General features: G+C 40.7%; 2 protein-coding genes across 3 annotated transcripts in view; both read right to left on the minus strand.

The window, feature by feature from the left end:
- Positions 1-388: 388 nt before the first annotated feature.
- On the minus strand, positions 389-6,917 carry kcmf1 (potassium channel modulatory factor 1). The gene is made up of 7 exons (XM_040000407.1): positions 6,723-6,917; positions 4,980-5,147; positions 4,634-4,773; positions 3,787-3,888; positions 3,468-3,651; positions 2,177-2,471; positions 389-1,229 (listed from the first exon to the last, which is right to left on the minus strand). The coding sequence occupies exons 1-7, from the start codon at positions 6,736-6,738 to the stop codon at positions 965-967; spliced, it is 1,170 nt and encodes a 389-aa protein (XP_039856341.1). The 5' UTR covers positions 6,739-6,917; the 3' UTR covers positions 389-964.
- A 1,824-nt stretch (positions 6,918-8,741) lies between these two features.
- The window catches only part of itga1 (integrin, alpha 1), a 70,796-nt gene continuing 53,250 nt past the window's right edge, over positions 8,742-26,287 (minus strand). For both annotated transcript variants that reach the window (XM_040000398.1, XM_040000399.1), the window contains 24 exons: positions 25,472-25,620; positions 24,993-25,143; positions 24,736-24,910; positions 23,924-23,997; positions 22,463-22,610; positions 20,814-20,959; positions 19,650-19,790; positions 19,305-19,556; positions 18,973-19,103; positions 18,111-18,286; positions 17,857-18,008; positions 15,783-15,890; positions 14,695-14,774; positions 14,207-14,330; positions 14,040-14,120; positions 13,861-13,937; positions 13,596-13,694; positions 12,510-12,612; positions 12,268-12,381; positions 12,090-12,188; positions 11,905-12,012; positions 11,625-11,723; positions 11,394-11,507; positions 8,742-10,765 (listed from right to left, as the gene is read on the minus strand). In XM_040000398.1, coding sequence (XP_039856332.1) covers positions 10,709-10,765; positions 11,394-11,507; positions 11,625-11,723; positions 11,905-12,012; positions 12,090-12,188; positions 12,268-12,381; positions 12,510-12,612; positions 13,596-13,694; positions 13,861-13,937; positions 14,040-14,120; positions 14,207-14,330; positions 14,695-14,774; positions 15,783-15,890; positions 17,857-18,008; positions 18,111-18,286; positions 18,973-19,103; positions 19,305-19,556; positions 19,650-19,790; positions 20,814-20,959; positions 22,463-22,610; positions 23,924-23,997; positions 24,736-24,910; positions 24,993-25,143; positions 25,472-25,620 — 2,958 coding nt within the window. In that variant the 3' untranslated portion in view covers positions 8,742-10,708. The remainder of the gene's footprint in view (positions 10,766-11,393; positions 11,508-11,624; positions 11,724-11,904; positions 12,013-12,089; positions 12,189-12,267; positions 12,382-12,509; positions 12,613-13,595; positions 13,695-13,860; positions 13,938-14,039; positions 14,121-14,206; positions 14,331-14,694; positions 14,775-15,782; positions 15,891-17,856; positions 18,009-18,110; positions 18,287-18,972; positions 19,104-19,304; positions 19,557-19,649; positions 19,791-20,813; positions 20,960-22,462; positions 22,611-23,923; positions 23,998-24,735; positions 24,911-24,992; positions 25,144-25,471; positions 25,621-26,287) is intronic.

Consider the following 26,287-nt stretch of genomic DNA (forward strand, 5'->3'; position numbering starts at 1 on the left):
AGCTTCTTTCTTCCGTCTCTAGTTTCCCTCTGATGCACTAAAAAAGGCGAGAGCGGGGTTGAGAAACACACTGCAGCAGAATCGAATCGTTTCTCCTTTTTAAATACTTCAAAGAAAACCCTGACGAAATACACTTTCAGATTTCACCGTCTTTGTCAAACTTCTACACTTTCAATACTTAACCACGTCTGAAATAACCAGGGATGCACCGACGTATCTGCACTACAGTCTATCTCTAAATAAGACGGCAGTGACCTTTGTTCGCCTGTCATGTGACATTATGCATTTCAAACCGGAGAGTTCCTCATTTTATGTAGCACGAAAGCAAAAACAAACTAAACAAAACAATCAGTGCATCCCTAGAAATGATCATTTAACAATTGTGAGCTTTGGGATTTTGAAAAGGTTTTAATGACAGGGTCATTAAGTCATGCACGCTGCAAATAACTGCATGCGGTAGTTAATGGTAACCCATCCAAGCACTTTATTTATTAATAGTCATAAACACACACAGCAGCTTCATCAGAGGAGCCTGTGCCCTCTTCACTTTTTGAATGTGGAGTATTTATACGGAGAGCCGTTTTCATGTCACAGGAAGCAAAGGTCTGCCACAGCTGCCTGTAACATTTACCTGATAAAAGAAAAGTAATGTGGATTGATTATCGACTTCATATATATTTTATATAGATTTATATAGTTCTCTTCTCTCGCTCACTTGCTCGCGTCGCGCACTCACACATTTATCCCACTTGCTCTCATTTATTTTTGTTTACAATATAACAAATGTGGTGACAGGCCTGAAATTACAATCACCAAAAACAAACTCAGAAAATCGGAGGGGAGGGAGAGGGGGTGAGGCTGAGGGTGGGGTAGGCTGGGGTATGGGGGACTGCTGCTGCTGCTGTTTGCTGCCCATCACTGACAGTTGCAGCACGGAGGACACAGTCTGCTTGATGCTCGGACATCAAAGAGGCGGCGGCGGAGGCTCCTTCCCCGTAGAGCTGCTCTCTTTAAGCTGGAGGTTCTCCAACGCCACATCTAAAGGCATGATATCCACGCAGCCCATCGCTCCGAAGTCGCCGAAGTCTCGGCGGTCGTCCTCATCTGAAGAGGAGCTCTCTTCGTGCATCAGCGTGGACAAAAGCAGCTCCTGGACAAACAGGCTGCGGTCGGCTCGCTCGCCTTCTAGGAACTGCCGCTCTGCTTCTGACATCTTGGGTTCATTCAACCTACAGAACGGTTATATTCATTAACACTCACACAGGTAAGAAACATATTACAGTACAAAGAAGTACTTTAACTAAAAGCAGTAAGAAGGACTCTGCTGAGGTTACAGTCTGCACGTTTAAGCTCGGTGACAATTTTTGTTTCTTAATGCCTAAAAAGTTCATGAAATGGAAAAATGATCAACAATCTACTGAAGTATTATTTCCGATACTGTCTTCTGCACCAAGTCACAGAAATATTTTCTACTAGAATTTATTTTGGTTCGTTTATCACAAGACAGAAAAGCAAAGGGGGATTGGTTACTTCTCTAATCCTGTGACTCTTCTCCATAGTTTTCTGACAAATATATCAAACTGGGCAATAAAGCTGAATACAAAGCTGTACATTCATAAATGCATATAGAGCCAACTCAATGGGCAATGAGCAAAATCCACATGTAAATTTAGTCTATAAGTGTTTAAACATAAATAACATGTGAGGCGTGAGGACTTTTGGACTGACTGTCGACGTTTCCTCAGAGTATCAAATCTGAGAAACACACTGTGACATGAAAGCAGCTCGTCTAGACAGAGACTGTTCCTTTCCATCCAGCCCCTGATGGTGCTGATGGTGCTGCACTCAATTTGTGTCAAGAGCTTTGCTGACCTGCTTTTCTGGAAATAGGCCAAAAAAAAAAAGTATCCAGCTGTAACCTTTTATAGTTACATCGTAAATAATTCAGTTACATATTTTTCCTCAGTCACTGCACCTTACTAAACTATAAAACGAATGGTTTTAATATAAATAGTTACTTCCCAACATCAGTTATCACCAAACTTAGTATTTACTATCAAAACACTTTATTATAGCAGTCGTGTGTTGTTGCTGGATATCTGTGTTCTGACAGTCTGTTAGCAGAAACACATGGATTTATAGGCAAACTCTAAAGTCCACCTCCTGCTCCACTCACCGTGCTAATAGGAACTGGGAGCTGTGGGACGAGGACGCCGGATTGCTTTCACCCACGGTGGTGGTGTTGGCAGTTGCTGTGCTGGGCTGGGGGACGGCGGCGCCGGTGTTGCCCGGGTTGTTGCCGCGTCGTGTCGCGTGTCGGCTCGTCTCAACTTGCTGTCGTGCCGCCTGAGCTTGCTGCCGCTCCAACTGCAGCTGCATCTGGAGCTGCTGGAGCTGAGAGGCTGAAGGTCCCGACGAGTTTATTTGCCCTCCTGCAGCACGCCGCACACCTGACAGCTGAGACAACAACTCTGCAGGAGACGTGCGCACACAAACAAAAAGAAGAAGAAGAAGAAGAAAAAAAAAAATTACTATTTGTTTCTAAATTAAACAGACTTTTAAAAAAGACAGCGTAAAAACACGAAGAAAGATTCGGACACGTGCATTTTTTTTGCAAGCAACACAGTATGATGATTAAAAACAAAATATGGTACTTCAAAATGTGACTGCCTAAACTGTTTCTTGACAACCATCTATAAATGAGGCACACCCTTTACTTTTGCTTCTTCTCGCTAATGTCTGACTTTAATTTTTTTATTTTTTTTAATAAATACTGTAATCTTGATGCTATAATGATCGTAGCACATATATTCCTGCATGTACTCTTCTCCTCTTTAACATCTGGGCCAACCTGACTGAAACTTTGCGTTATCTTCACCGTGTGTGTGATGTTACATTCTCTGTTTGCGCATCTTTCACATGTCACATTCAATGACTGGTCACTTTTACACAACGATTGCCAAAATTTGTATCTGCGATGGAATTTAGCTTGAGTCAGCATTGAATACAGAATGAAGAGTTTTGGTTTTGGTATGTTGTTTCTTCAGGGTCACTGTGAAATGGGCCCGAGATAGCAACACAAAACTAAAAGTTATTTGAAAAAGTTCAAGATCTCACTAACTTTGGTTGCAAATTCTCACGAAGCCTAAAAAAATACTCCTGTTAACCACCAGCACTGGATTGTGATCTACAGGGTTTTGAACCACGATCATATCCTAACCACCCAGTTTTTCCTCATTGTTTAGGATGTGATCAAGGGTTTCCTGAGTGGACATTTTTTCCCCACGTCACAAAACTATGACACCATAACAATGTCATTGATCACTTGCAATGACAACATTAATTACAACAATCCAGGAACACCACCAACATCAGGATACCACTTAGACTGTATAATTAATGTTGCTGCATTTTTGGGGAACATTTCTGCATTTTGCAAACATTGTGGGTAAACTCCTGATGCTCACCTGCGATGGGGTCCATTGCCTCTCTGTTACTGGGGGTGTAAGTGGAGCTCTGTGATGAGGAGGATGAAAGTCCCCCTGTGGAGCCGCTAGTAAAGTGCATATTTGTCCGTCGTGCTCTGGGGCCGCCCAGTCCTCGCCCGGGGTGGAACATCCTGCGTACATGCCGCACACTGCTGGACTCATCGTAAAGGAGGACTGTTAAGGTTAAATTCGGTCACAATGTGCACACACACAGAAGAATCTTGCTATTTAAAACAATTCATGTAGAAAAAAAAAAGGCTTATTTTGACACTATTGTGTGGTTAAATGAAAAGGATATTAAATCTCTTGGTGCTCTGTGTTCGAGAGTGAGGTGAGCTGTGAAGTCATCTGTGACATGGTTGGGATCCCCTCCGGGCAAGGCAGCGCATATTGGACAGATCTGAAAAAGAAAGATCGAGCTCATCATACAAACTAGCATGTCTGCATGCAGCAAGTCTTCTACCTCACAAAAGGTTTAGGGTACTTATATACACACACACTATATATATATATATATATATATATATATATATATATAAAAAAAGCTTTAACTGTTAGGCTAAAGAATATACTTTATTAAACTTCTATTGCCATTAACCTTTTTTGACCAGTCAGGGCCAATGAGTAGAAAATTGTGGTCAATCAATTGGTATGAATCTAAAAAAATAAAAACCTTATTGCTACAGAAAATGAATCTGTACAGGATAAATTAAGCAATCAAAAAGTGGAAAATGCTGACTTCATTTTAATTTCCATTTCATCTGGCAGTAAGAGTCATGAGGAACACAAATACTAAGTTAAATAACAAGTTAGCTCTGGTCACACGCTTCAATGGCATCTTTTCACTCCCGCTCTCAAGTAGCTGTTGGTCAGACAACCTACTAGGCAGCCAGGTGTCAGCAGTATGAGCAGCCTGAGCCTTTGTCTTGCTTTGCTCAGCAGTGGAGAATGCTCATAAAATGCCACTGAATAGCTGAAGTGTAGTAACTGAGAATTACAATGATGACTAAATTCAGAGCATGCCAGTGGATAGCAGAGGTAAACTAGGATGCTGGGGATGCTTAGAGAAATGAGGACATTTCTAAGCTTATAATAGTACACAAAAGTCTACTGAGCAGTTCCGTTTGTGCAGTGAGTGTACTCACCACCTCCGTGGAAGTCTCTGAATGCTCCGAGGTGACATGCTCCTGTAAGGATGTCTCTGTGAAGCCCATCTTGCCACAGTAAGGACATGTGAACGACTGTGGCTGCTCTACTGAAAAAGTGTCTCCTCCATAGTACAAATCTGCAAGAAGATGGTCAAACACAACAGCTCTTATTGATGTTCATCACTATTTTGATGATTACTTTCAATAATCAACAATATTTATCGCTGAAAATGTGACGAATGGCTTGTAATCACACTTTGGAGTCCTTAGCAGTATCACCATCCTGTACAACAGGCATGGCGATCATGCATATAATCAGAAACCCACAGAGTTAGGTCTTTACCATAGTCTACCCTGGTTAATATACACTGCATGGGGTGCTCTGTGGTGTGCCTTGTTGTCGTGGCTCCGCTCTCGTAGCACGACGCGCACAGGTCGTAGTCGTAGCAAATTAAACACTTGAACCGTCTTCCTCTAAAGTTGCCCTTTAAACACGCATCGCAGCTCACACCTGCAAAACAGAAACGGAGAATAGGAAATAAAACACGTGGACCTGACAATACTTTCACAAATTCCTTATAAAGGCGTCTCAGAGGCTGACTGTGAGAAGGCGATCCCATATCTGCAGGCCAGTCTCACTTACACAAGCATGCGTTTTGGAGTGGCACCAACCAACAAGTGCCAGCAATGAAGAACGCTGACATTCCAGCAGACTTCACAACCAACTCAGATTTATCTGAAAGCAGCTTTCATTGCTCACTTTTAACACAGTTCACTCTTTTTCAGGCAGCAGGCTGCTCCTTGTTTTTCCCCCCCCCCCCCCCAAGATCGACAACACCTAAATTGGTTGGGGGGTGGGGTGGGGGAACTGGGCATAGGCAGAAAGGGGAGAAAAAAAAGCTGTTTTCAATGAGACATCATGCTGACATTACAGAGTGCCTTATTTGGCAAGTGTTAGTAAATATGTAAACAAGTATTAAGGGAGTTTTCTCTGACTCATCTCACATCTAACAACAGAGACCTGAAGGAACAATATGCACAAAAGATATCTGTTATTAAACAGATGCTGACATAAAGAAACCAATCAAACTGCAACAGGCCGCTTTGGGAGTTACTTAGAGGCTTGGTTAGACAGAAGCAAGCTCAACAGGATAAGTAACTGAGTATCTTGCTTAAAAGGAATTTTAACCATCTGGACAATCCTAGTCTCAGCTGAAAAACTAACTGGTCCAGCAGAGGACCACGAAGCAGATTATTCGACACCTCTGTTGTACCTTGAACATATAACCTCAGATAATTCACCCTCGGTCCAAGAATGGTCAACAAAGCTACTGCGATCATGGCTGCATTATAGTGCTTCTTTTAAAACTTCTGAGGCAATTTGACGGGACAACACCTGGCAGGTCTTGAAATGTTTGAATGAAATTAGCCAAAGCTGAAGTTTTCGGTTACACTGATCGTAACTTAAACCCTGCTTACGAGCAGGCTGCTAGTTAGCCAAATTAGTTACTGGTTATACAGTCAGAGGCCTTAGACTTTCAGTCTTCTTGATGACAGTGCATTCGCTAACAGCAGTGTGTGACCAGACGGGACAGTATGGCGCTAATCGAATAGCTCCAAGCTCTCAATGAATAAATACTCTGAATATGAGCAAAATGTTGTGACAGCAATATCGGGATGTAAGACGCTGAATAACTTATCAGTGCCGGTATAAGTAACGAAAAAGTCACAGGTAAACCAACGACTCCTTGAATTAGCATACATTAGCTTGCTCGCTAGCCCGGCTAATGTAAGGTAACGCAGTACCTAGCAACGGCTAACTGCTGCTCTGCTGCCGTATTTTTGCGAACAGGTCGAGTGAAGTAAAAACGCTCCAGCCTCGATTTAGAAAACACGAGACAGGTGTGTACAGCAGAACTGCTGACAGTAAACACACACGACAAGGGACAAGCCTAGTAACACTCGGCGAAAAGCGCAACAACCCTCTCAGACATGAGCAAGCAGTTAGCAAAGCTAGCCCCAGAAGCTAGCTGCTCAGGTAATGTAGCCTTCAACCGGGGCGCCGTGGACCTGTTTATCAACTCACCCTCATGTCGGGACATCCTACAAACAGCGACACAGCCCCCTCCTCGGGCTCCCCAACACGTCTAATGGGGAACGATGCAGTTTTTGAGTCAATAAACTGAAAAATCCTTCAGCCTGGTCTGTTTTTTCAGGCAAGATGGATCCCCCAGCAGCTTACAGTTTGTACTGCTTCCCCTCCCAGTGTCACTTATGGGTGAGTGCTGTGAATGAACACTAGGCGGCGCTGTCTGCTATAAAATCACTCGACCCGGACTGTGCTGCTGTGATGCACCAATTCTTTAACCACATTTTGCCTGAAACATAGCATAAGTTATATGTGTAAACAAAAGAGTTTCTCTCAGCATAAAAAACAAATACATTTTTAAGGGCCTGTGTCCCAGATAAATCCTTTTGTTTGTGACACATGACTGAGGTTATTAGCACATTAGATTGCTTGCATTGCATTTTATTTGACCATTACTTTTAGATGAACTGCTTCAGTGCATACTCCTTATTTTGTCATTATAAAAGAAAACAACAATATATAGCTACACTACAGGACAAAAGTTTTTAGAACATCCCAATTTATTTCCCAGTTATTTATTGCAATTCAAGCTGTTAAAGTCCAATGAATAGCTTAAATGGTACAAAGGTAAGTGGTGAACAAAACGCTAAGGTTACCCAAAAGTGAAAAATAATGTACATTTCAGAATCATTAAAAAGGCCCTTTTCAGGGAACACAAAATGGGTTAACAATTTAAAGCTGCTCTGCAGCAATGGAGGTTCAAAAACTGATGCTACTAATTCCTACAGATGTTCCAACTTTTCTGGATTACTTACAACCCCCTTTGACTGCATAAAATCAGTGTTGAAACACACTGTGGTACCATACCCTCGTGAGCATCAGTTGAACAGTACTGTACTGCAGAAAGTAGTGTGTTGCTACAAAAATGGCTAGAAAAAGGCAATTAACAATGGAAGAGAGACCGACCATCATAACACTTCGAAATGTAGGTCTTTCCTACAGAGAACTTGCAAAAAAGTGTCAGTGAGCACAGTTTCCTTTACCATCAAAAGGCACTCAGAAACTAGGGCAAACTGTCACGGGAAGCGGTCTGGCAGACCCAAAGCCACAACTGAATCAGAGGATGAGTTTCTGAGAGTTAACAGCTTGTGTGATACTGCCTATCATCACAGGACAACAGCTTCAAGCACAGCTTAATAGTAGTGATAGTAAGCAAGCCTGCGTTTCACCTGTGAAGACAAGACTTCAAGCTGCAGGTTTGACAGGACGAGTTGCAGCACGAAAGCCACTGCTAACACGTCAGAATAACACAAAGAGGGTTGGGCCATGAAACACCGCCGTTGGACTACTGAAGACTGGAAGAAGGTATCATGTTCATCACGTTCATCCAGTCACATGGTACGAACTGAAATTAACCCACAGGTTATGTATTTATGCATGAAGACATGCTTGAGACCACCTGACGTTTGAGGTTGGCATGGTTGATGGTGTTGGTCTAAGTATTTTAGAAACTGATGATGTGAAAGTTTACTGGGATTTTTCTGTGAACATCTCTAAGGTTTACACAGAATCATCATAAAAAGAGAAGATAACCATTGAGTGGCAGTTCTCTGGATGATGAATGTATAACCAGAGTGCTTTGAGATGATGGATCCATCTGGCCTTGTGTCAAAGGTTCTGGTTGCTGGTGGTAAAATGGTGTGGAGGATAATTTCTTGGCACACTTTGGGACCTTCAGTACCAACGAATCATCATTTATACACCACAGCTACCTGAGTATTGTTGCTACCCATCTTCTGATGGCTGCTTCCAACAGGATAACACCATCTGGCAAATCTCAAATCATTCTTGAACATGATAGCGAGTTCACAGTGCTCAAATCGCATCCATAATCTCCAGATCTCAATCAGTAGAGCACCTTTGGGATGTGGTTAATGACAGATTGGGAGCAGTGTATTAAACAGATCACAGTTCTGATGCGTGCTTTGTCTGAACAAAACGCAAGAGAAATGGTGATGTTCTTTATAAAAATTATTTATTTTTTTGTACATCAGATTCAGTTCATATATCTGTGCTAATGAGGACACATACACTCTGACAAACCAGTGCATTACAGTGAAGATTTCACAGCAGTGTAGAAGGCTGGGCTGGAGCTCACTTTGCTTCCTACAGTTCCTCGGAGTTGTGATCTGTAAGTAAGCTCTGACTGAACAAAGAGAGGTGAACTCCACCCTCGTGCGTGAACCCAAAGTGGCCACACAATCCAAAAATTGACTAACAGCTACACATTCTCTATATACAATTTATTACATGTGCTTTAATGTCACCAGTGGAGTGAGAGCTGAGGAGTATTAAGAAACAGAAGAGCTGCCTCTTATTGTTGCTTATTTCCCTCAGCATTAAGACATAGTTATGAGGGGAAAACGCTACAAAAAGAGGCTAGAATATGTTTCTCCTCAATTCAGATTATAATCTCTTCTAAAATAGCGGGCAGCTGTGCAAACTTTGGAAACAAAAAGGTACAAATAAGGTACTTAAAAGCAAGAGAAAGCCTAGAGTGTGCTATGCTTTGTGCACACTACAGCCACCAGAGAATCCCTTTACAACATAGAGGAAACTAGTGAACAGTTGGACATATATTTCTAAACTGGATGATTATTAAGTTCCTATTTTGCAAGTTAAAAGGAAATCAAAGTATCTGCTGTGATATCTCAGCCTCGGCATTCAGAACACAGTCATTCAACAGGTTCGAAATATCATTTTCAATCAAATGAAACCAAAATAGTGGATACAAACCCTCGTCTTTATATATATATATATTTCACTACGGAGTAATTATACTTTCAATACTTTTAATCAAAAAATACCATTATTTACATATCTGCATACATCTTAGCACTGAAAATGTGACAAAAGCCATATCATTTTCTCGAGTGTAAATTGTGTATATTTATGTCATTATTCATGATTTTTGTAGCACCTGAGCGAAATCATTTCTCTGACCACCGATCTGAAAACCCCCCAAAAAACAAACAAACATTAAATTAAATCCAAACACGATCCTGTACATGTTAAGCTTTACATTTGTGACCAGATATATTTACAGTACAATCAAAGATTTGGAGTTTGAGGACGCGGCAGTCTGTATCTCCATAGTAACCGAGGTGATGACAGATTAATTACAGACTGCAACTTTTCTTAAGTAAAAAAATAACAATTGCATTCAGGTTTTGGTCTTTAACAAACATTTTGACATTAAAAATGTGCCATTTTATACTGTTTAAATTCAGCAAGAACAACAACTACTTAATACCTAATACAGTGTTTCATAAACCTAATCAAGCAAACGAGTTTCACACAAAGGTGTAAGCTATCAGACAGACTGGTCCAACACATGGAAAGTTCACATATTGTCTCAGAAGCGTGCATAAAAGTAGCAACTTTGGATCCTCATTGTGAAAAAACCTGAGTACTTTTTTTGCCTCTAAAGCTGGAGTGCAGCTGCAGGAGCTCTGAAGCCTTTGGATTTCTGCTGTATGTCACAGAGTTAGTTGGTTAGATGGTGCTTTTTTGGACAACTTGGTGCCTTGCAAGTGATGGTCTCCTCCGTCCCGCCTCTGGCTCCTCTTCTTGAACTGCTTGATGGGACTTGATGCGTACTGTTACTGTTTGTTGGTCATGTTGAACAAATAGCATGTGCAAATACTTCTGTATAGTCAGTGTGTTCGTCTCCGCGTGTGAGCCAGTTTCATTTCGGCTCCAGTGTTATAATCTAGCGCTTGGAAAATCAAAGAGTTGAGAAGTATTTGCAAGCTTTACCTGATAAATGCCAGTGCAGAAATCAGTGAAGATAATGCTGTTTGTGTTGTTTTGTTTTCCAGGCAGTCAATCTGTCACAGCACTAATATCAGTGGGTCTTATGGCGTTTCCTATGTCTGTCTGTTAGTTTGTAGGTCCTGATGGTGGGTGGCTGTCTGGATACTTCACTCTGCCTCTTCCTCCTTTGGATAGTCCCTGGATTTTCTCTTGAAAAAGCCAAACTGGAAGAGCAGAAAAGTGAGTCACAAAACCACTCAAAACAGAAAAGGATACTTTGACATTTTTGGACATATGCTTATTAGCTTTCTTGCTGAGAGTTTCTGTCATCATCTGTCTTAAAATCAGGATTAAAGCATAAACTTTACATAAACCATCTTGTGGTTACCACGATTTTCCCTGCTAGCGCTATGGCCGTACATGTTTTGGCTTTTTGGAGCCAGAAGTGATGATCTTGAGACAAAAGTTTTATCAGCCAACAATATAAAGCCCAAACACACATAGCCATTTGAAACACTTAAGTTTTTTAGGCATCCATCCATTCTCTTTCACTTATCCAATTCAGGGTCCAGGGGGGTTGACAGGAGCCTATCCCAGGGTGAGAGTCGGGGTACATCCGATGGTACAGGGCTAACAGAAACAACCATTCACACACCTATAGGCAATTTATAATCCTCAATTAACCTAATCCTGCTAATTGCATGTTTTCGGATTTTGCAGGTACTCTGGAGAGAAGCCACCACTGTGACGTAGCAAGCTAACCACTATTCCACCACAATTCTTTTGAGTGTGCTCTGCAGTGACAAGATGTCACACGGTCACAATGATTTGAAATAGTTTGCAGAATATTACCTTCCACAGAATGAAGATAACGAGTGCTAAGATGAGCAGTCCTATCAGGATACTGATGATAATGATCCAGAACGGGATTCCTCTGACAGTATCTTTGGAAACCTGGATACTGACCTGTTTAGAGGAAAAATACAGTACATACTCTAAATATGCACATATATATAAACATACATAAGCATTTAATGATAATGAGATGTCACATGCTTACTATACCAGAACCTTCTGACTTACACTTCTGGTCATGTCGTTGCTGTTCACTTCAAACACGTCCTCCTGCTTCCTGATGTCCAAAGTCCCGTTCACCACCAAGTATAGACCGGAAAACTCGCTCTGTAAAGATAGATATTTAAGTATTTTATTTCCTTTCTGTCCATCAATCAGACAGCTGTCAGCCTGCTTTTTTTCCAATACTATATTGTATTTAATATTTATCGCAACCCATGAGAAAGAGCTGGTCAGGGAGAGCCAGACAAGCCAAAAGCACCCAGCGACGTCGCATCTCAAAACGTACCTCGATAAACGTAGGTTTCCACAATCTGAACGCCACGTTGAGCTGAGCGATCTTTTGGCCTTCAGAAATCGAGCAGTTAAACGATTCAAACTTTGTGTGGCTGTCTTGCTGCAGAGGAAATTAAACACGTAAGACGGGTGCAGGAAGAGTTCAGCGATCTGTAGAACACGAATGTCATCACTCACCAGCAGGTAGTTACTGAGTGTCTCTTTTTCCACTTTCACCTCTTTAACCTCTGAGTTAATTTTAAAAAGATCGATTTGTCCTTTTGTGTCACACATCATCTGCAGAGTAGGGAGAAAACGACACGAACGTTGGTCTGTTTCTTCGCATACGCTTGCATATCCATGGAAGCACACTTACATTTGAGTAGGTGACGTCCGTCAGGTACAGTAACGTGTTCTTCCTCGGAGACTCAAAAGGATATTTCACTTCAAGGCCAAGGGTTGGAGTCACCCCGTCACGTAACTTTTCCACCTGAGGACATGTGAGACACAGAAAAGGAGTGGAATTCATATTACCGACACCCTGCGCCACATGTGAGCTAGAAGTTCTGTGCTTGTATTAATAAATCATCCAAAATGATCACTGTGTGCAGATGTTACCGTGTAGGTGATGTTGACCTCTTCTCCAATCATACTGATGTCACTGAATTCCGAGGGGTACTTATCCTCTTGTGTTATTTCAATGTGGTTGTTCAAAGGCGACCTGAAAGGGACATCCTTTTTACATCCTTCACTTCTCAATCAGAGCTTCAGACGCAAAATGATGTGTCTAATAAAGTTATAGGAAATAGAACCAAAGTCTAAAAAAAGTACACTCTTGAGCTCTTCCTAATTCCTTACAGTCCAACTTCACTAATGCTGAATAAGCCATCAGTCTATGTGCATTAACTTTACCTGCATTAACATATTTAGGCCACTTGCTGGCAGCACAAGATGCAAACAAAGGCAAATATCACCTTCCAAACATTTTGAAAGGATGTCAATACAACATTCATTCTTCTTTTAACCCCATTTTACAGCCTGAAAAAGGTCAAGGGTCAAACTATGTGTGAGAAACCCTAAATAACCTTAAAGTAAAAGCAATTAATGAATTCCACTGACTTTATTAATCAATAAATGTTTTGTTTTTTTGTTTATTCTTCTTATTACTTAGTAAATAAAAGCTGCTATATTAGACCACGATTCTGCCACACCTGTCCTACATTACCAGCAGTGGTAATTACCAAAATCATGTTTCTATAGTGGTTAATCCAGCAGTATCGATCAGCTTTTAAATCTAAATGGCATTTTTAATACTAAAATATAATAATTGTTGTCGTTCATGAATTGAAAATGAGTTTGAGTGGTTGAATGTTATGTGTTTATACATTTCCATATACAATCACGTCATTCACAATCCCCAGACTACAAATCCAGATGACGGTGCCGTTATCGTTACATGCATGTTGGCGTGCATCGTAAGCTCCTGGCTTGGTTAACAAGGAGGGAAACACAGCACAATGACTGACTCGGTTGTGGTACTAACACCTTTTTATTCCAATATAAAAGGAAATGCTAATATTTTTTTTCTTATTATTATTATCATCATCAATAATAGTGGAAACTTTTACTTGTCTGGCTAAAAAAAAGAAAAGAAAAGTGAATAATGTATCTTTAATGCAAAGGTGTCGATTCACAGCTACTCACTTTACATCTACTTTGAACGTGAGTCCAAGTTCATACTTGACAGGGATGGAGATAGTCGCACTGTTGTCATGCATGGTAGAGAAATCTTCTTCATTGTCACTACAAAAATACAATTTACATGCATACGTAAAATTAACAGAACATCCATCCACCATTTTGGACAATTAATCACAGAAATAAGCAGAAACAAATCTTTATCATCTTTTTTTCCAGAATTATTATTATTATCCTGATGATGTGCAGAAAGATGGAGGGATCCTCTCACCTTGTAGCTGTCACGGTGAACTCAATTTCCTTCTGAAAATATTTGAGATTCACCTCAAATTTCACTGTTATTGTTTCCTGTGGATTTGACATCAAACCATAGGTTTAGTGAGCAGAGGTAAAGAAATATTGTACAGGTAAGATGTTTTACGGATCCTGCACAAGGCAGATGAAACTAACCTCTTCATTGTTTCCCAAGAAGGGGTACCCCACCTCAATGCTCACTTCGGTGTCATTTACAGTGGTCGTCTTTGTATCTGGCTGAAGAGTTGTAGTCACAGAATTACACGCATTGCTCCAGTCCGTAAAGTCAAGTAGCGCAGAGAGAGGAGGGAAAGGGTTCTTACCTCTACGTTCACAAAGTTGATGTTTTGTGTAAAGTTGATTTTCACGTTGGTGTTATAAGCTTTGTCTTTGAGGTTTTTAACGGTGATATTCAAATAAATGATTTCCTTTTCTTTGATCAATTTACTGGAGAAGTACATAAAAAAATAAAAAGTCAGAACGGCTGGATGCGATGCGCACACATCAACACAAGGGTGCAGTCATACTCTGGATACTCTGGACTCGGCTGAATGACTCCAAAACTACGACTTACAACACATCAAGTAACAACTCTGATATGAGAAAGAAATAGTACAGAATAACATTCAAGAAAAAATATATCTGTGTATAAATATACACAAACCCATTTCTGAAAAAGCTGCAATTCATTTAAATTCCTGTATTTAACTGAAACCGGTGCAAACACGGAAACAAATGCTCAAACTAAGATCTGTCATGCTCGTTTTTGGTTTTATAACAACGATATAATAATAATGATAATTCCACTAACCTTTGCTCATCACATTTAGCCTTCAGGGAGAGGTCAGGAACGCACGTCTGAGTTTTGTTTCCACAGTCCATTAAAGTAATCTACAAGACATTTTTAAGAAAATAACAAATTAAATATTTCCAAAAGCTGCATTTTTACTTGGCCTTGCAGAATGATGCTTGTACGAGTTCAAGATCTGTACATACAAGATGACTGCGTGACTTCACAACTACTTTGCAAGCCAATCGTGGTAAAGACTCAAACTCTCATAGCCTCATATTGAAGTATGAATATACTCAGTCCAGTAGATAACTTGTGAAATTAGCAATAAGAATGAAAATAAGCTGCATGTTTGTTTGCACCCCTGAGAAGACGTGTTCCTTTAGATGACCTTCATTTCCTTTGCCTTTCCCCCCTGAGAGTGTTTCAGGCTCACAGTCGCATTTGTTCCCATTCCTAATCGTCTCCCACTGGACTGATAAGATCAACAGTATCTTCTCTCCCAAAAAGGATGGGATTGGAATATCATTTGCAGTGCAATGTCAAAAGAAAAACACTTCCGTTTGATAACTTCCTCTTCTCTGGGTGTTTGTCCCCTTCTCTTCCTGTCAATAACAATAACAGGAGAGGTCCCCGTGACGCAGCATGAGGGGAGACGGGATCTGCAACATATGTGGTTGTGCGTTTACGTGTGAGCAAAGATAACAATGCGACTAATGCGTACGGGCTTTAAATGCATTTTCTAGTGCATGCTGAAGCTGAATCCTCCTGTGATGTTTCCCAGCTTTGTCGGGAAACATCACGCACTCCAACCAATAATCTGGGAACCCTCTTGTTAGAGGAAATATGCATGTGGGGGTGTGGGAAGATGGTCCTGGCTGCTGGTGCTGAAGCATTAATGGGGGCTGAAACTGAAGGATGGTAGTCAGCTGTTGCAGAAGCTAATGCACTGTATCAGCAGCCAGAAAAGAAAACCCGTGTCCTTGCTACGGGATTATAAAGACAGACCGGGGTCAAATTCTTCCTGTCTGCAACTTTAAATGTTCTGCTTAGTGTAACTAGTCGATTATTTTACTAAAAGAAACCATAAGTGATATAAGTGGTCTTACATTGGCATTGATGGATTTGGGAAGACTTTCATCCAGCACAGGACCTTCTTCATCAGCTTTTCCGAACTCCACAGACACAGTCAGAGGTCCTCGGAAGTCTAGCCGTTCCTGGGATAGCGGACGATGAGGCAAAGCAGGGAGGAAAATAAAAGACAGAGGGAGAAAAAAAGTTAAGAACAATGGAGGACTTTAAGGTCAAAATTCACTGGCTGCTTTCTGACGCTGAAGCTTTGCTGCATCAACTGCAAACTGATTCTTTCAAAACAAACGTGGTAAAATGGTGAGTTGAACACTGAGCTGTGTAATGATATGAGGAATGCTTTCTTGGCACAGTTCACTCCCTTCAAGTCAATCACAGCTTAGATTGCACAGCATATCTGAGTACTGCACCTGACCTTTGTCACCCTCTTTTAGACACTATTTAAGGTCATCTAGTGGCTACTTCCATAATGCCCCTGTTTTGATTCTCTGGAAGAATTGAAGGCGTTTTCAGAGCAAATGAAGTCTCCAGTGTTGCTGTGCAGTCCTTGATAAAGTGTTTGCCGAGTCTATTTGCAACACTTTGCTGGAAAACCATTCAGCATTTCACTTTAAGCCAGGGGTGGGCAACTCCAGGCCTCCAGGGCCAGTGTCCTGCAGGTTTTAGATTCCACCCTGGGTCAACACACCTGAATCATGTTGAGGAGGTCATTTAGCCATTTAAATCAGCTGTGTTGGATCAAAGACACATCTAAAACCTGAAGGACACCGGCCCTCGAGGCCTGGAGTCACTCATCCTTGCTTTAAGCTAAAAGAAATGTCAAACGGATGGTAGAGCAAAGGTCAGAGGTATTTGGATTGGTCCTCTGGGGATTATAAGAGTCAGCGCAAACTTTTGCTCCTGTCCATTTAGGAGATGTTGAGGCAGTGTTTTCACTGGTTAAAAGAAAGCATCATCATGGTGGTAGCAAGGTCCTTCCTCAAAGCCACCTCACTGAAAACCGCCAAAAAAGCAACACTGGCTGCTACTGAGAAAAAAAGCAATTTACCAAAGTAACTGAGATTTATTTGTGTTTGTGCGATTGTGCAAAGCCTTCATATGATGGACACACGCAGATCCAGTTTGAAAGAGGTGCGTCACATTGAGGCGCTGCCTATGATGAAGTCCTTCTTGAGACCGTTCCAAATGCTGATTAAAACTCAAAGGACGCTGATGAAAAGCTTTTAACATGAAAGCGCCGCATTTACAATCAGCAACACTGAACTGCACAGACTGTGCCTGTTGCTTAAACAATTAGAAACCACACTGTTTATATTTTTCAGAATTTCAGTCACTGATATTAACTTTATTTGTATTTTAACTGATGCTTTAGCAGAGACAAATTTTCTGTGAGACGGGTTCAGATCTGGATCCGTCTCGGATTCAGGGGATATAGACGCGGCGCTTCTTCCGTGCTTGTTAAATTCTCGACCTCTGCCTGAGGACAAGTGGGAAGTCTCTGGTCTGACTTGCACACTTGAACAGAGCAGGTATTCATACTCAACATACATAATAACAACAGCTGTTTCCAACGATTAGCTCCTCTTTCCTTCACTAAAGGGTTAGCCAGGCAGAGAAATCCATGGCTGGCACGAATGCCAGGAAGCAGAAGCTGCCCAAGAAGACGCTTGGTTTTAAAGTAGGTGGTACAGCAAAGGTTTAAAAGCTTTTAGCAGTTACAGGTAAAAGTAGTCAATGGATCACTACCTAATTCACCTTCTAATTCACTCTAATCACTGTTTCATCCTCACTCCTTTCTCTAAGTGTCTCCAGATAATTTATCGGCCAGTGCGGCACAAGGTTTAAACGGAGCATGCTTTGATCAGGACGGGGTCTGTTTCATGTTAGGTCTTCCTGCTCTGCATAGGACAGCTTTACCCTCCCTCCTCTCTGGCTAACAGCCCTAAAACACCATTAACATTTCCAGGAAGCCCTGAATATAACTTTCACTAATGAGCAGCGCAGCAACAAAAGGAATTCACTTGAATGTTGTGTTTAGTAAATGCAGACTGAAAATAAAGTCAGACTTTGTACAGGTAAGAAAACACAACTTGCCGACATCATGAAGGTTTTCTCCATGCATTCTTTCGTTCCGTCCATGATGGTGAACTTCTCTGTAGTCCTGCGGTCATTTTTTAAATCTTTGCTAATAAATGAGGCCCTGGATGTGGCACGCAGACTGTCCAGTGTTATAGTATAGGTCATATCTACAAGACACAAGAAGTTGTTTTTTTTTTTTAATGTGGTTATAAAGAAGAAAAATAAGCGAGAAAAATTGCAGAATCAAGTTGGTTTGTTACATGACTCACTTGCAGTTGTTTTTACAGTCGGCTGGTTGGATTTGACTCTGTAGGTAAAGCACAAGTTGGTCTTCACACAAATAGATTTCCTATTGCCGTGTTCACACTGGTGCTCAATCTGCTGGAGGTTGACTTTAGAGGGGTTGAAAGTCATGCTGGCATGCAGCTCTGCAACATCTCTGGACCTGGTAACACAAATGAAATGCATTAACTACTAGAATACAAAGCACGCAGGAATAGTGCGTGTGCAGTTCAAGCACTGCACATCCTGCACACAGTACTGCAACGAACCACAAAGTAGTACGTTATAGCAGCACGTTAAATAGATGATGTCACTGATCCAGTCAGAGTAGAATAAATAAGTTTTCACAAAGGAAGGAACTGATGCATCTTGAGAATAAAACTTGGCTTCAGTTCTCGGCATCCAAATGTTAAGCTTTCTAAAACAGAGCCAGCAGTCCTGGAGGAAGAGCCTGCCTGCTGCCAAATCCTTTTAAAACTCTAAGTCACTTGGGAAATGGAGTTTTCACACAGCCTAGTCGAAGCTCTGTCAGTAGAAGCTGTGGGAGAAAGTCTGCCTTGGAGGTTAAATCATGCTGTTGGCTTCAAAACTTTGTGGGCTGAGGATGTATGCTGCTCTCCAACTGCGAAGTATGTTGTGGGGGCTTTTAAAAGAGAAATCATGAGGAGGTTGATGGTCACCAGCCTACAACCCCAGAGGGACATGCACAGCTGTCTAAACCCTGATTAATGCAATGGAAAGTGGACATGTAGGCTGTCTCTGGGCTGCAGCGCTGCTGCTGCTGTTAACGATTGAAGTGGAATGTGTGGTTTTTGCAGTGAATGTTTGTGAGGATGGGCCACGACTCACCAGAACAGCGAGGCCCCTCCCAGACCTCCTATAGTGATATCAGTGATTCCATCTCCATTTAGATCCATGACTCCATGTATGGACTGACCAAAGAATTTCACCTTTTCGCCATCGCCACCTGCAGGAATATGCTGAGGACACAGCAACAAACAAAGCAGGGGATATTGAGGCAAAATTGCAGTTAATTTAAATCCATTGTGGTTATAATAGTGATGCTAACTTGGGTAAACAGTATTTGCACAGAGCGGAAGCATCTGTAGCCTTATCTAAAGTATACTGTAATGAAAACAACAACAACAGATCTTTCAGTATTATAAATTCCATCTTCTCACCTGTACAAATTTCTTTTTGAGTGATTTCTGGTCTCCGTGATAGATGTAGACAGCCCCTCTGTGGTCATTTTCAAAAGGCGCACCAATCGCCACATCATTATACCCATCAAGGTTAAGATCTGTCACTGCTGCAATGGCTGTACCAAACCGGGCGCCGCACGGCTCATTTTTATTGGTGCAGCCGGCTGATTGGAGCGTACAGCAGGACTGATTAATAGGCTTTAAAGTGTACTCATGCTTAAATTTGTTATTCTGTAACGGAGGAAAAACAAAAAAAGCTATTTTATTTTGTGACTTTTAGCAGACGTCTGACAAAAGTTATCCGACTGAACTAATTTTCTGTACCTTGAGCCTGTAGACGTAGACTCGTCCCTGCTCATCTTTTTCTGGGCCCATGTACATTGGAGCTCCAACCAACAGCAGGTCAGTCAAGGAATCCTTATCCACGTCAACAGTCTGAAGGACGCTGCCAAAGTAGGAACCAATCTGCGCAAAGCCCCAAATCATCTTTCAGTGTTTACTCCACTGAATTCATTCAACTTGCACATTATATGCAGTAAGCAGTGAACCCAGAGAGCCCACATTAAGCCACAGACTAATATAATATAAACTAATATAGCTGAATGCTCACAAAGAATTTGGTGCATCTTGTCCTGAATATATAAGACATAAATATGCACACATTTACAGGCATAGTCATCAATATTTATATTATTGTGCTTTTATGTATTTATTTACTATTTATTGATATATTGTAAGCTATCTAAGGAGCTGGGAAAGAAAAGCGTCTGGACTTCTTTAAGTTGCTTGAAGACGTTTCACCTCTCATCCGAGAAGCTTCTTCAGTTCTGAACTGAAGAAGCTTCTCGGATGAGAGGTTGTTATATTACTGTTTAGTGTGTCTATATTAAATATGTTGCACATCACTTGTTTTGGGGGTTTTTTTGCATTATTTTATTTGTGTTTGAATCAGGCTGATGACTTGTCATACAGGCACATTTTGTAGCCATATTTTAAAAACTGCTCCTTTATAGCGCACTATGGACTAAACATAGTGTTGCTTGTGTTATTGGGCACTTCCTTTTTCCAGGAACGAATGGCCTGGAGCCACTTACTGACCATCTGCCCAACCAGTCCTTGGAGTTCTCTCATTGGCCAATATCCATGTGGATGTGTTGCTGGATTTTCTAAAAAAAAACCTTTTCAGACTTTTTCCTCTACTTCGAGCTCAGCAGACGTAAATGAAGCTATTGTTTCTATAAATAATGGCTTATGTGAATGATGTGTTTTTACAGTGGCTCTGATATGTAAAACACAACAGCGGACAAGGTGTGTTTTCTATTAATTACTGTGCTTTGCATCTTTCCCTTTCTTTTATTACTTTCCTTAAAGACACATGTGTAATTAGCTTAAGATAGAAACTGCGAGTTACCATCTTTAAGCTTCTCACATCTCCAGTGCAAAAGCGCCCTGAGGAACTGAGGCTAGCCAAGCCTGCCAAAGACTCACCTGTTCTCCTTTCAGTATCTGCGAGATGACGATTCTGTTGTTTTCATCGAGTCGGTAGATAACAACGCGGCCGGTGTGGTTGTACCGCGGTGCACCTGTGATGTACAGCTCTCCCTCAGACGTGGATGCTGACTGCACATCATACCCTGCGGAGAGTGCATTTACAAGCACGTTTTTTCAATCCAAACAGTACGAACCTTCAGGAGTGTCACAAAAGTATCTGCGATTTACGATTTCTCTAGAAAAAAAATGCACCCTCGCTCTGTTTATGGGATATTTTTAATGCCTCCTCTGGCAGCTGTTTACTTCTGCGTGTGAGAAGGAAACTGTAAAACACTGGAAAGGAGCACACACCCACTTAGAAAAGCGCACCGCAGCTCTGCGTGCTGTAGCCTGAGCATTCGGAACGAGCATGTGCCAACAGCTGAGTTTATAGTATGCGAGCTACCAGCGCTCCATCTAATGACATGTTGATTAAATAACTTGATACTAAGATACCACGGCTGCTTTACGAGCCGTAAAAGGCATCAGCATGGAGCGACGAGCCTGTGTATTATTATTTATGTGACACAGAGAACAGAATCTGCTTTCGAAGTCAGACAAATGACGTACCTATTTTCCCCCTCACAGCAGAAACTTCCATATTTATTCTGCAACTTAATTTTACATCAGAAACACTTAGATCAGATCTAGGTCGGTGGAACACAAAAAGGTGTGTATTCCATGTATTTTAATTCAACGTGCTATTTTTTTTTTTAGCTTTAACTTGCTTAAGATTGATATATTTTAAGAAATTATTAACATATATAATCTACATAAATAAAGCGTACAGTCAAAGAAGAGGAGAAAACAGGAAGACTGTTAATCAGGCACTTATAAACATGAAGCAAAAATATTTTTGTAAACTGAAATACATGAAACCAAAGTTTATTCATCAAATTAATTAATTGCTAAAGTCATTTTTTAAATTTTATTTATTTATCATGACTTCATGTAATTCTTCAGACTCCCCAAATGCAATAAACAGAAGTATACACATACACGGCTAGTCCTGATTCTCCATATTAAGGGAAAACAGAGAATGTAAGCCTTTTTACTTTTAGGCTGCTTTAAATGAGATTATATCTAACAAACACAGCTAGTACTTAAAGTGGCCTGTGGTGCTTTATAGCAAAGTAGGCCTGGATATTTAGATGGTAATAAAAGCATCATAAAAAGCAGTAGCATTAAAACTATTCATAAATTTGGTTCCATAATTGACATAAATACATATGAGAAGCCAAAGGTACATATTATAAATAGCCTCCTGAGTAGATTTACATTTTTTGCACTGTATTAGTAATGTTGTTAGAATATTTTATTCCTAACAAACTCTGACCCCTTCATTTTTAAGGCTAAATATATATAATATGTAAATATGTTAAACACGTTTCACCAAAAAACATTTAAACAAAGTCTCGTTTATAGTAAAGGCTGCTATTATGCATCTAACAGCACTAACGGGTAATGTAAGTACACAAGAGCAAGTGTTGTGCAGAGGAACTCACTTAAAGGTCAGTTATTATATATTTTTTTAATCCATGAAGACTTTAAATTTATACATCAGTGACATTTAAAGGAACTATAAATTTTATTAAGTTTCCACTCACCAAGGTACGCGGCCAGCCTTTCATTCCTAGCCTCTTTCAGTGGGTCAAAGAAAGCATCTTTCCCTGGAACCACGTCTCCTCCAGGAGTGTACATTACCACTGTCCCGTTCCATTCATAAGCTCCCACTGCTCCCAGTAACACACCTTCCTAAAGGAGACAACAGACAAATATGTGGTGGAAAAAATAACCCAATCCTTTATTTAAGCAAAACAGTGGCTCCATAGTGTAGTGGTTTACACATCTACACTAACAAGCAAAATATCCCTATAGAAATTTTACTTTGAGGTAGACTCTGCATTTCATATACACTACTTAGCCCCTCAAATGTAGTGGTGGTAAGCAGCAGCAGAGTACAAGCATCACAAAGTTGTATTTAAGTTCTGCACTTGTGTGAATGCTCTTCATCAGAGACCTTCAGGATCCCAAACAATCAAAGTTGCACCGCTGATGGGTGCTTTTCACAACTTTCTGTTATTATAGTTATTTGGAATCTGTTTGGTAGCAATATTATGCAAAAGTAATAATAAAAAAATGAAAAAATAAAATAAAAAATGATACTATGGCACAAATCCAGATTACTTTATTTTTAAATGTAAGAAAGAGCACTGACTTTGGCATACGACTGTGGCCTTTAAGTGCACATTAAGTGCAACTTAAAAGTACAGCTATTGATCCCATAATAAAATAACAAGCATATACGGTATATTATTTCAAGTGAATATATCTATGGCTCTTTTTTGTCCAGAGGAAGCACAGTTAAGTAATAGGAATGGGAGGGGTTGCAACAGGACATGACATCTTTCATTAGCCACAGCAAAGTGCGTCGAGTGGCTCTTTCCCACTAATGACTGCTAAAGTGTGGCGTCACATGTTTAGGATTCAGTACTATGACTCAGCTTAGGAGCCAATTCAGAGTAAGAGAGAGTCAGAGGGGATAAGAGCAGGAGGAGGAACATAAAAAAGGGGCGTTTTTTTTATTATATGCAGGAAATAGATACTGAATTTATCCAATCAGCCTTCTGACTCAACATCCCTTACAGACTTTTCTGCTGTGTACATCTTTCATTTGCTTTCCGACTCACATACAGTCAGACACGATATTGCCAGGATATCACAGTGAGCAATTCTCAAGTTTCCCAAAATAAACTGACAGAGCTGAATCACCAAACAGCTGTAGATGGACCAGAGATAACAATGCGGTATTGTGTCGGGATGAGTCCAGCAGTTAACTTCCTTGCTGATGAATCCATGTCCGTGCAAACGGTTCACTTTGATTCCACAGATAGAGCAACTTATCACTGCTGTGATCTCAAAATATGATTCATCCTTCAGCCATTTGGTGCGGTCTGGGTGCAATAAGTGATTTAGCAGGACCCAACTATTCCTCTGTAAACAATCTATTTGGTAGCAGTTTGGTGTATGCGTATTAATCACACGTAAACAGTTGGACTGAAACTTACGTTTGAGGTGTGAGCACTAAACCCAGTTTGGGACATCTCCATCTGAATGGGGGAAGTGGAATTTCCACTTGTAGCTGAAGAAAGGGAAATTTCAGTTTAGCTACATGTACATAAACCACAGATAATCACATGTTGTCAAATCTGTTTTTACTTAGAAACATATAAAGAATATGGGTCTGAAACTTAAATATGGGTATCGTTTGAAATTTAGGGAAATATTTGTCTGCGACAGAACTGAAGTAATATCTTATTTTAGCTTTACATGAAGAGGAAGATAATCAAAACGATGGGCATTAATACCGTTTCCATGTGTGCCATTTAATTATTTCTAAAATGAATGTGACCAGTGAGGGGTGGATCTGACTGTGAAATGCTAACGACTCATCAATCAGAAGTCGTTAGCCAGTAAACATACCTTTTTCAACACACCCTGAAATGATGAACTGAGCCCACAAAGTCATTTATAGATGTCTGTGTCAACACGTGTTTGCTCATAGGGGGTTCATATGATTGTTGGAGTTTCCTCTATTATCGTGGGTATTCACAATATAAAACACTCACTTTTGTTGTGAATTGGCACTATATAAATAAAGCTGATTGAATTGATCATTTTGCCTTAAATGTCTTAATTGTTAAATGTGTTCAGCATGTAATTTTTATTCATACCTATTGGATCTATTTAGGGGGGCAAGGCTAGCTCCTTCCTGCTTTTGTCGGTCTGTGTCGAACTATTTCAACATCCATCTCTTTGACAAAAGTGAAACTGCTAATGCGGCTTCAAGAGCATGCATATTGTGTGTCTATGCGTTTACCTTCCAAGGCCAAAATCCTGCTTCCCAGTGTATCCACAATGTTCACTAAAGCAGCCTCATCAGACACATTGAAGAAGTGGTCTTGGATAGGTTCACTGGAGATATTCTGGATCTCTTTGATAAACTTTTGCACCTCTGATAGAGATTTGTTCTGGCGACCATAGTCCCCCAAAACCTGTAAACGAGAAAGTACTTAACATTAACGGATAAACTATTCTGACCAAAAACTGAAACATCACAAAATATTTTGTACTCACAGCGATGCCAAATCTCTCAATGTCATCATCCTCACAAGCTTTGATGACCTTTTGTAGATTATAGTAGTCGTGTGATTCTCCATCAGTCACAATCACCATGACTTTCTTAACTCCAGGTCGTGCACCACGCTCTGGCATGAAGGCTTCCTCTCTGAAATGCAATTAACTTCAAAGTTACTCAGACAATCCTGACTTATGCTAGTTTTTTTTTTCTGACGACACATCAATTGCAACACTATTTTTTAATTTCCTCATAAGATTCGAATTCTATCATGTCTGAAAATTTATCTGCAAGGCCAACTGGAAGGCTTGTGCTATTTTTCTTCTAACAATCTGCCCATGACAATTGTCAAGCAGACTTGAAATGACAGTTTCCTATTCAAATATCCATTAAACCTTGCCAAACCAGAAAGACTCAATTATTAATTGTGGTCAACCGTTGCTGGGTTTGCCCAAATAAGACAGCTAATGTTAGGTACCTGGCAGTATCAATGCCCAGGAAAGTCATCGTCTTGGTGCCAGTGTGCTGAGGAAGGGCTTGGACAAAATCCCGCAAAGCAGGCATGTTGTCAAACTGGCTCAGGTTGACCTGATGACTCACGGTCTCGCCATAAGACACAATGCCCACCTAGAAAACACACATACATTCACACATTTAACATGTAAACTTTCTCCTACATTAAATTTCTCTCTATGTTCTTCTCTCCTCAGCTTCTCCCCCCAGACAGTCTGCAGAGGATGTGGCTGAGGTCTGGTGAGCTTGATATGACACAATGTTCTTTATACAGACTGCAGAGGACTTCAGCAGCCATGGAAGATTTGACTTCCAACCACTAGACTCCACAGTAGGAAGACTTTCCAGTGCTTCCCTGTGGAAAAGTCCACAAGCTGTGAGCCAGATCAATGTAACCATAAGAAAAACCCATTCACAGCGCGATCCAATTCAAGTGGACAGAAATACACTCAGGTTCAAACTTAGTGAGCGAGAGGCTGAATTTACTTTAAAGGCTGTAAAGTGCTCAGTTTAAGAACTTTGCTTTATAAAGGGCATCTTACACGTGTGGAAAAATTACATAATGGAGCACAGTAAAGTCATTAAACATAATTACTAACTAATATAATCCTCCATTCATTCCTTTTCTATATCTGATTGATGTTACATAACTATTCCATTTATTCATTCATGTATGGCTGTGCAGCCTGCACTGAACGCACCCATAAACCACTCTGCAAACGTCTATAGCCACTCTTTATTGCTTTATTTTTTGAAATGATGGATGGAATGGGTAAAGGCT

The sequence above is a fragment of the Simochromis diagramma genome, unplaced genomic scaffold, assembly GCF_900408965.1.
Source record: "Simochromis diagramma unplaced genomic scaffold, fSimDia1.1 OVJJ01000596.1, whole genome shotgun sequence".
Lineage (NCBI taxonomy): Eukaryota > Metazoa > Chordata > Actinopteri > Cichliformes > Cichlidae > Simochromis > Simochromis diagramma.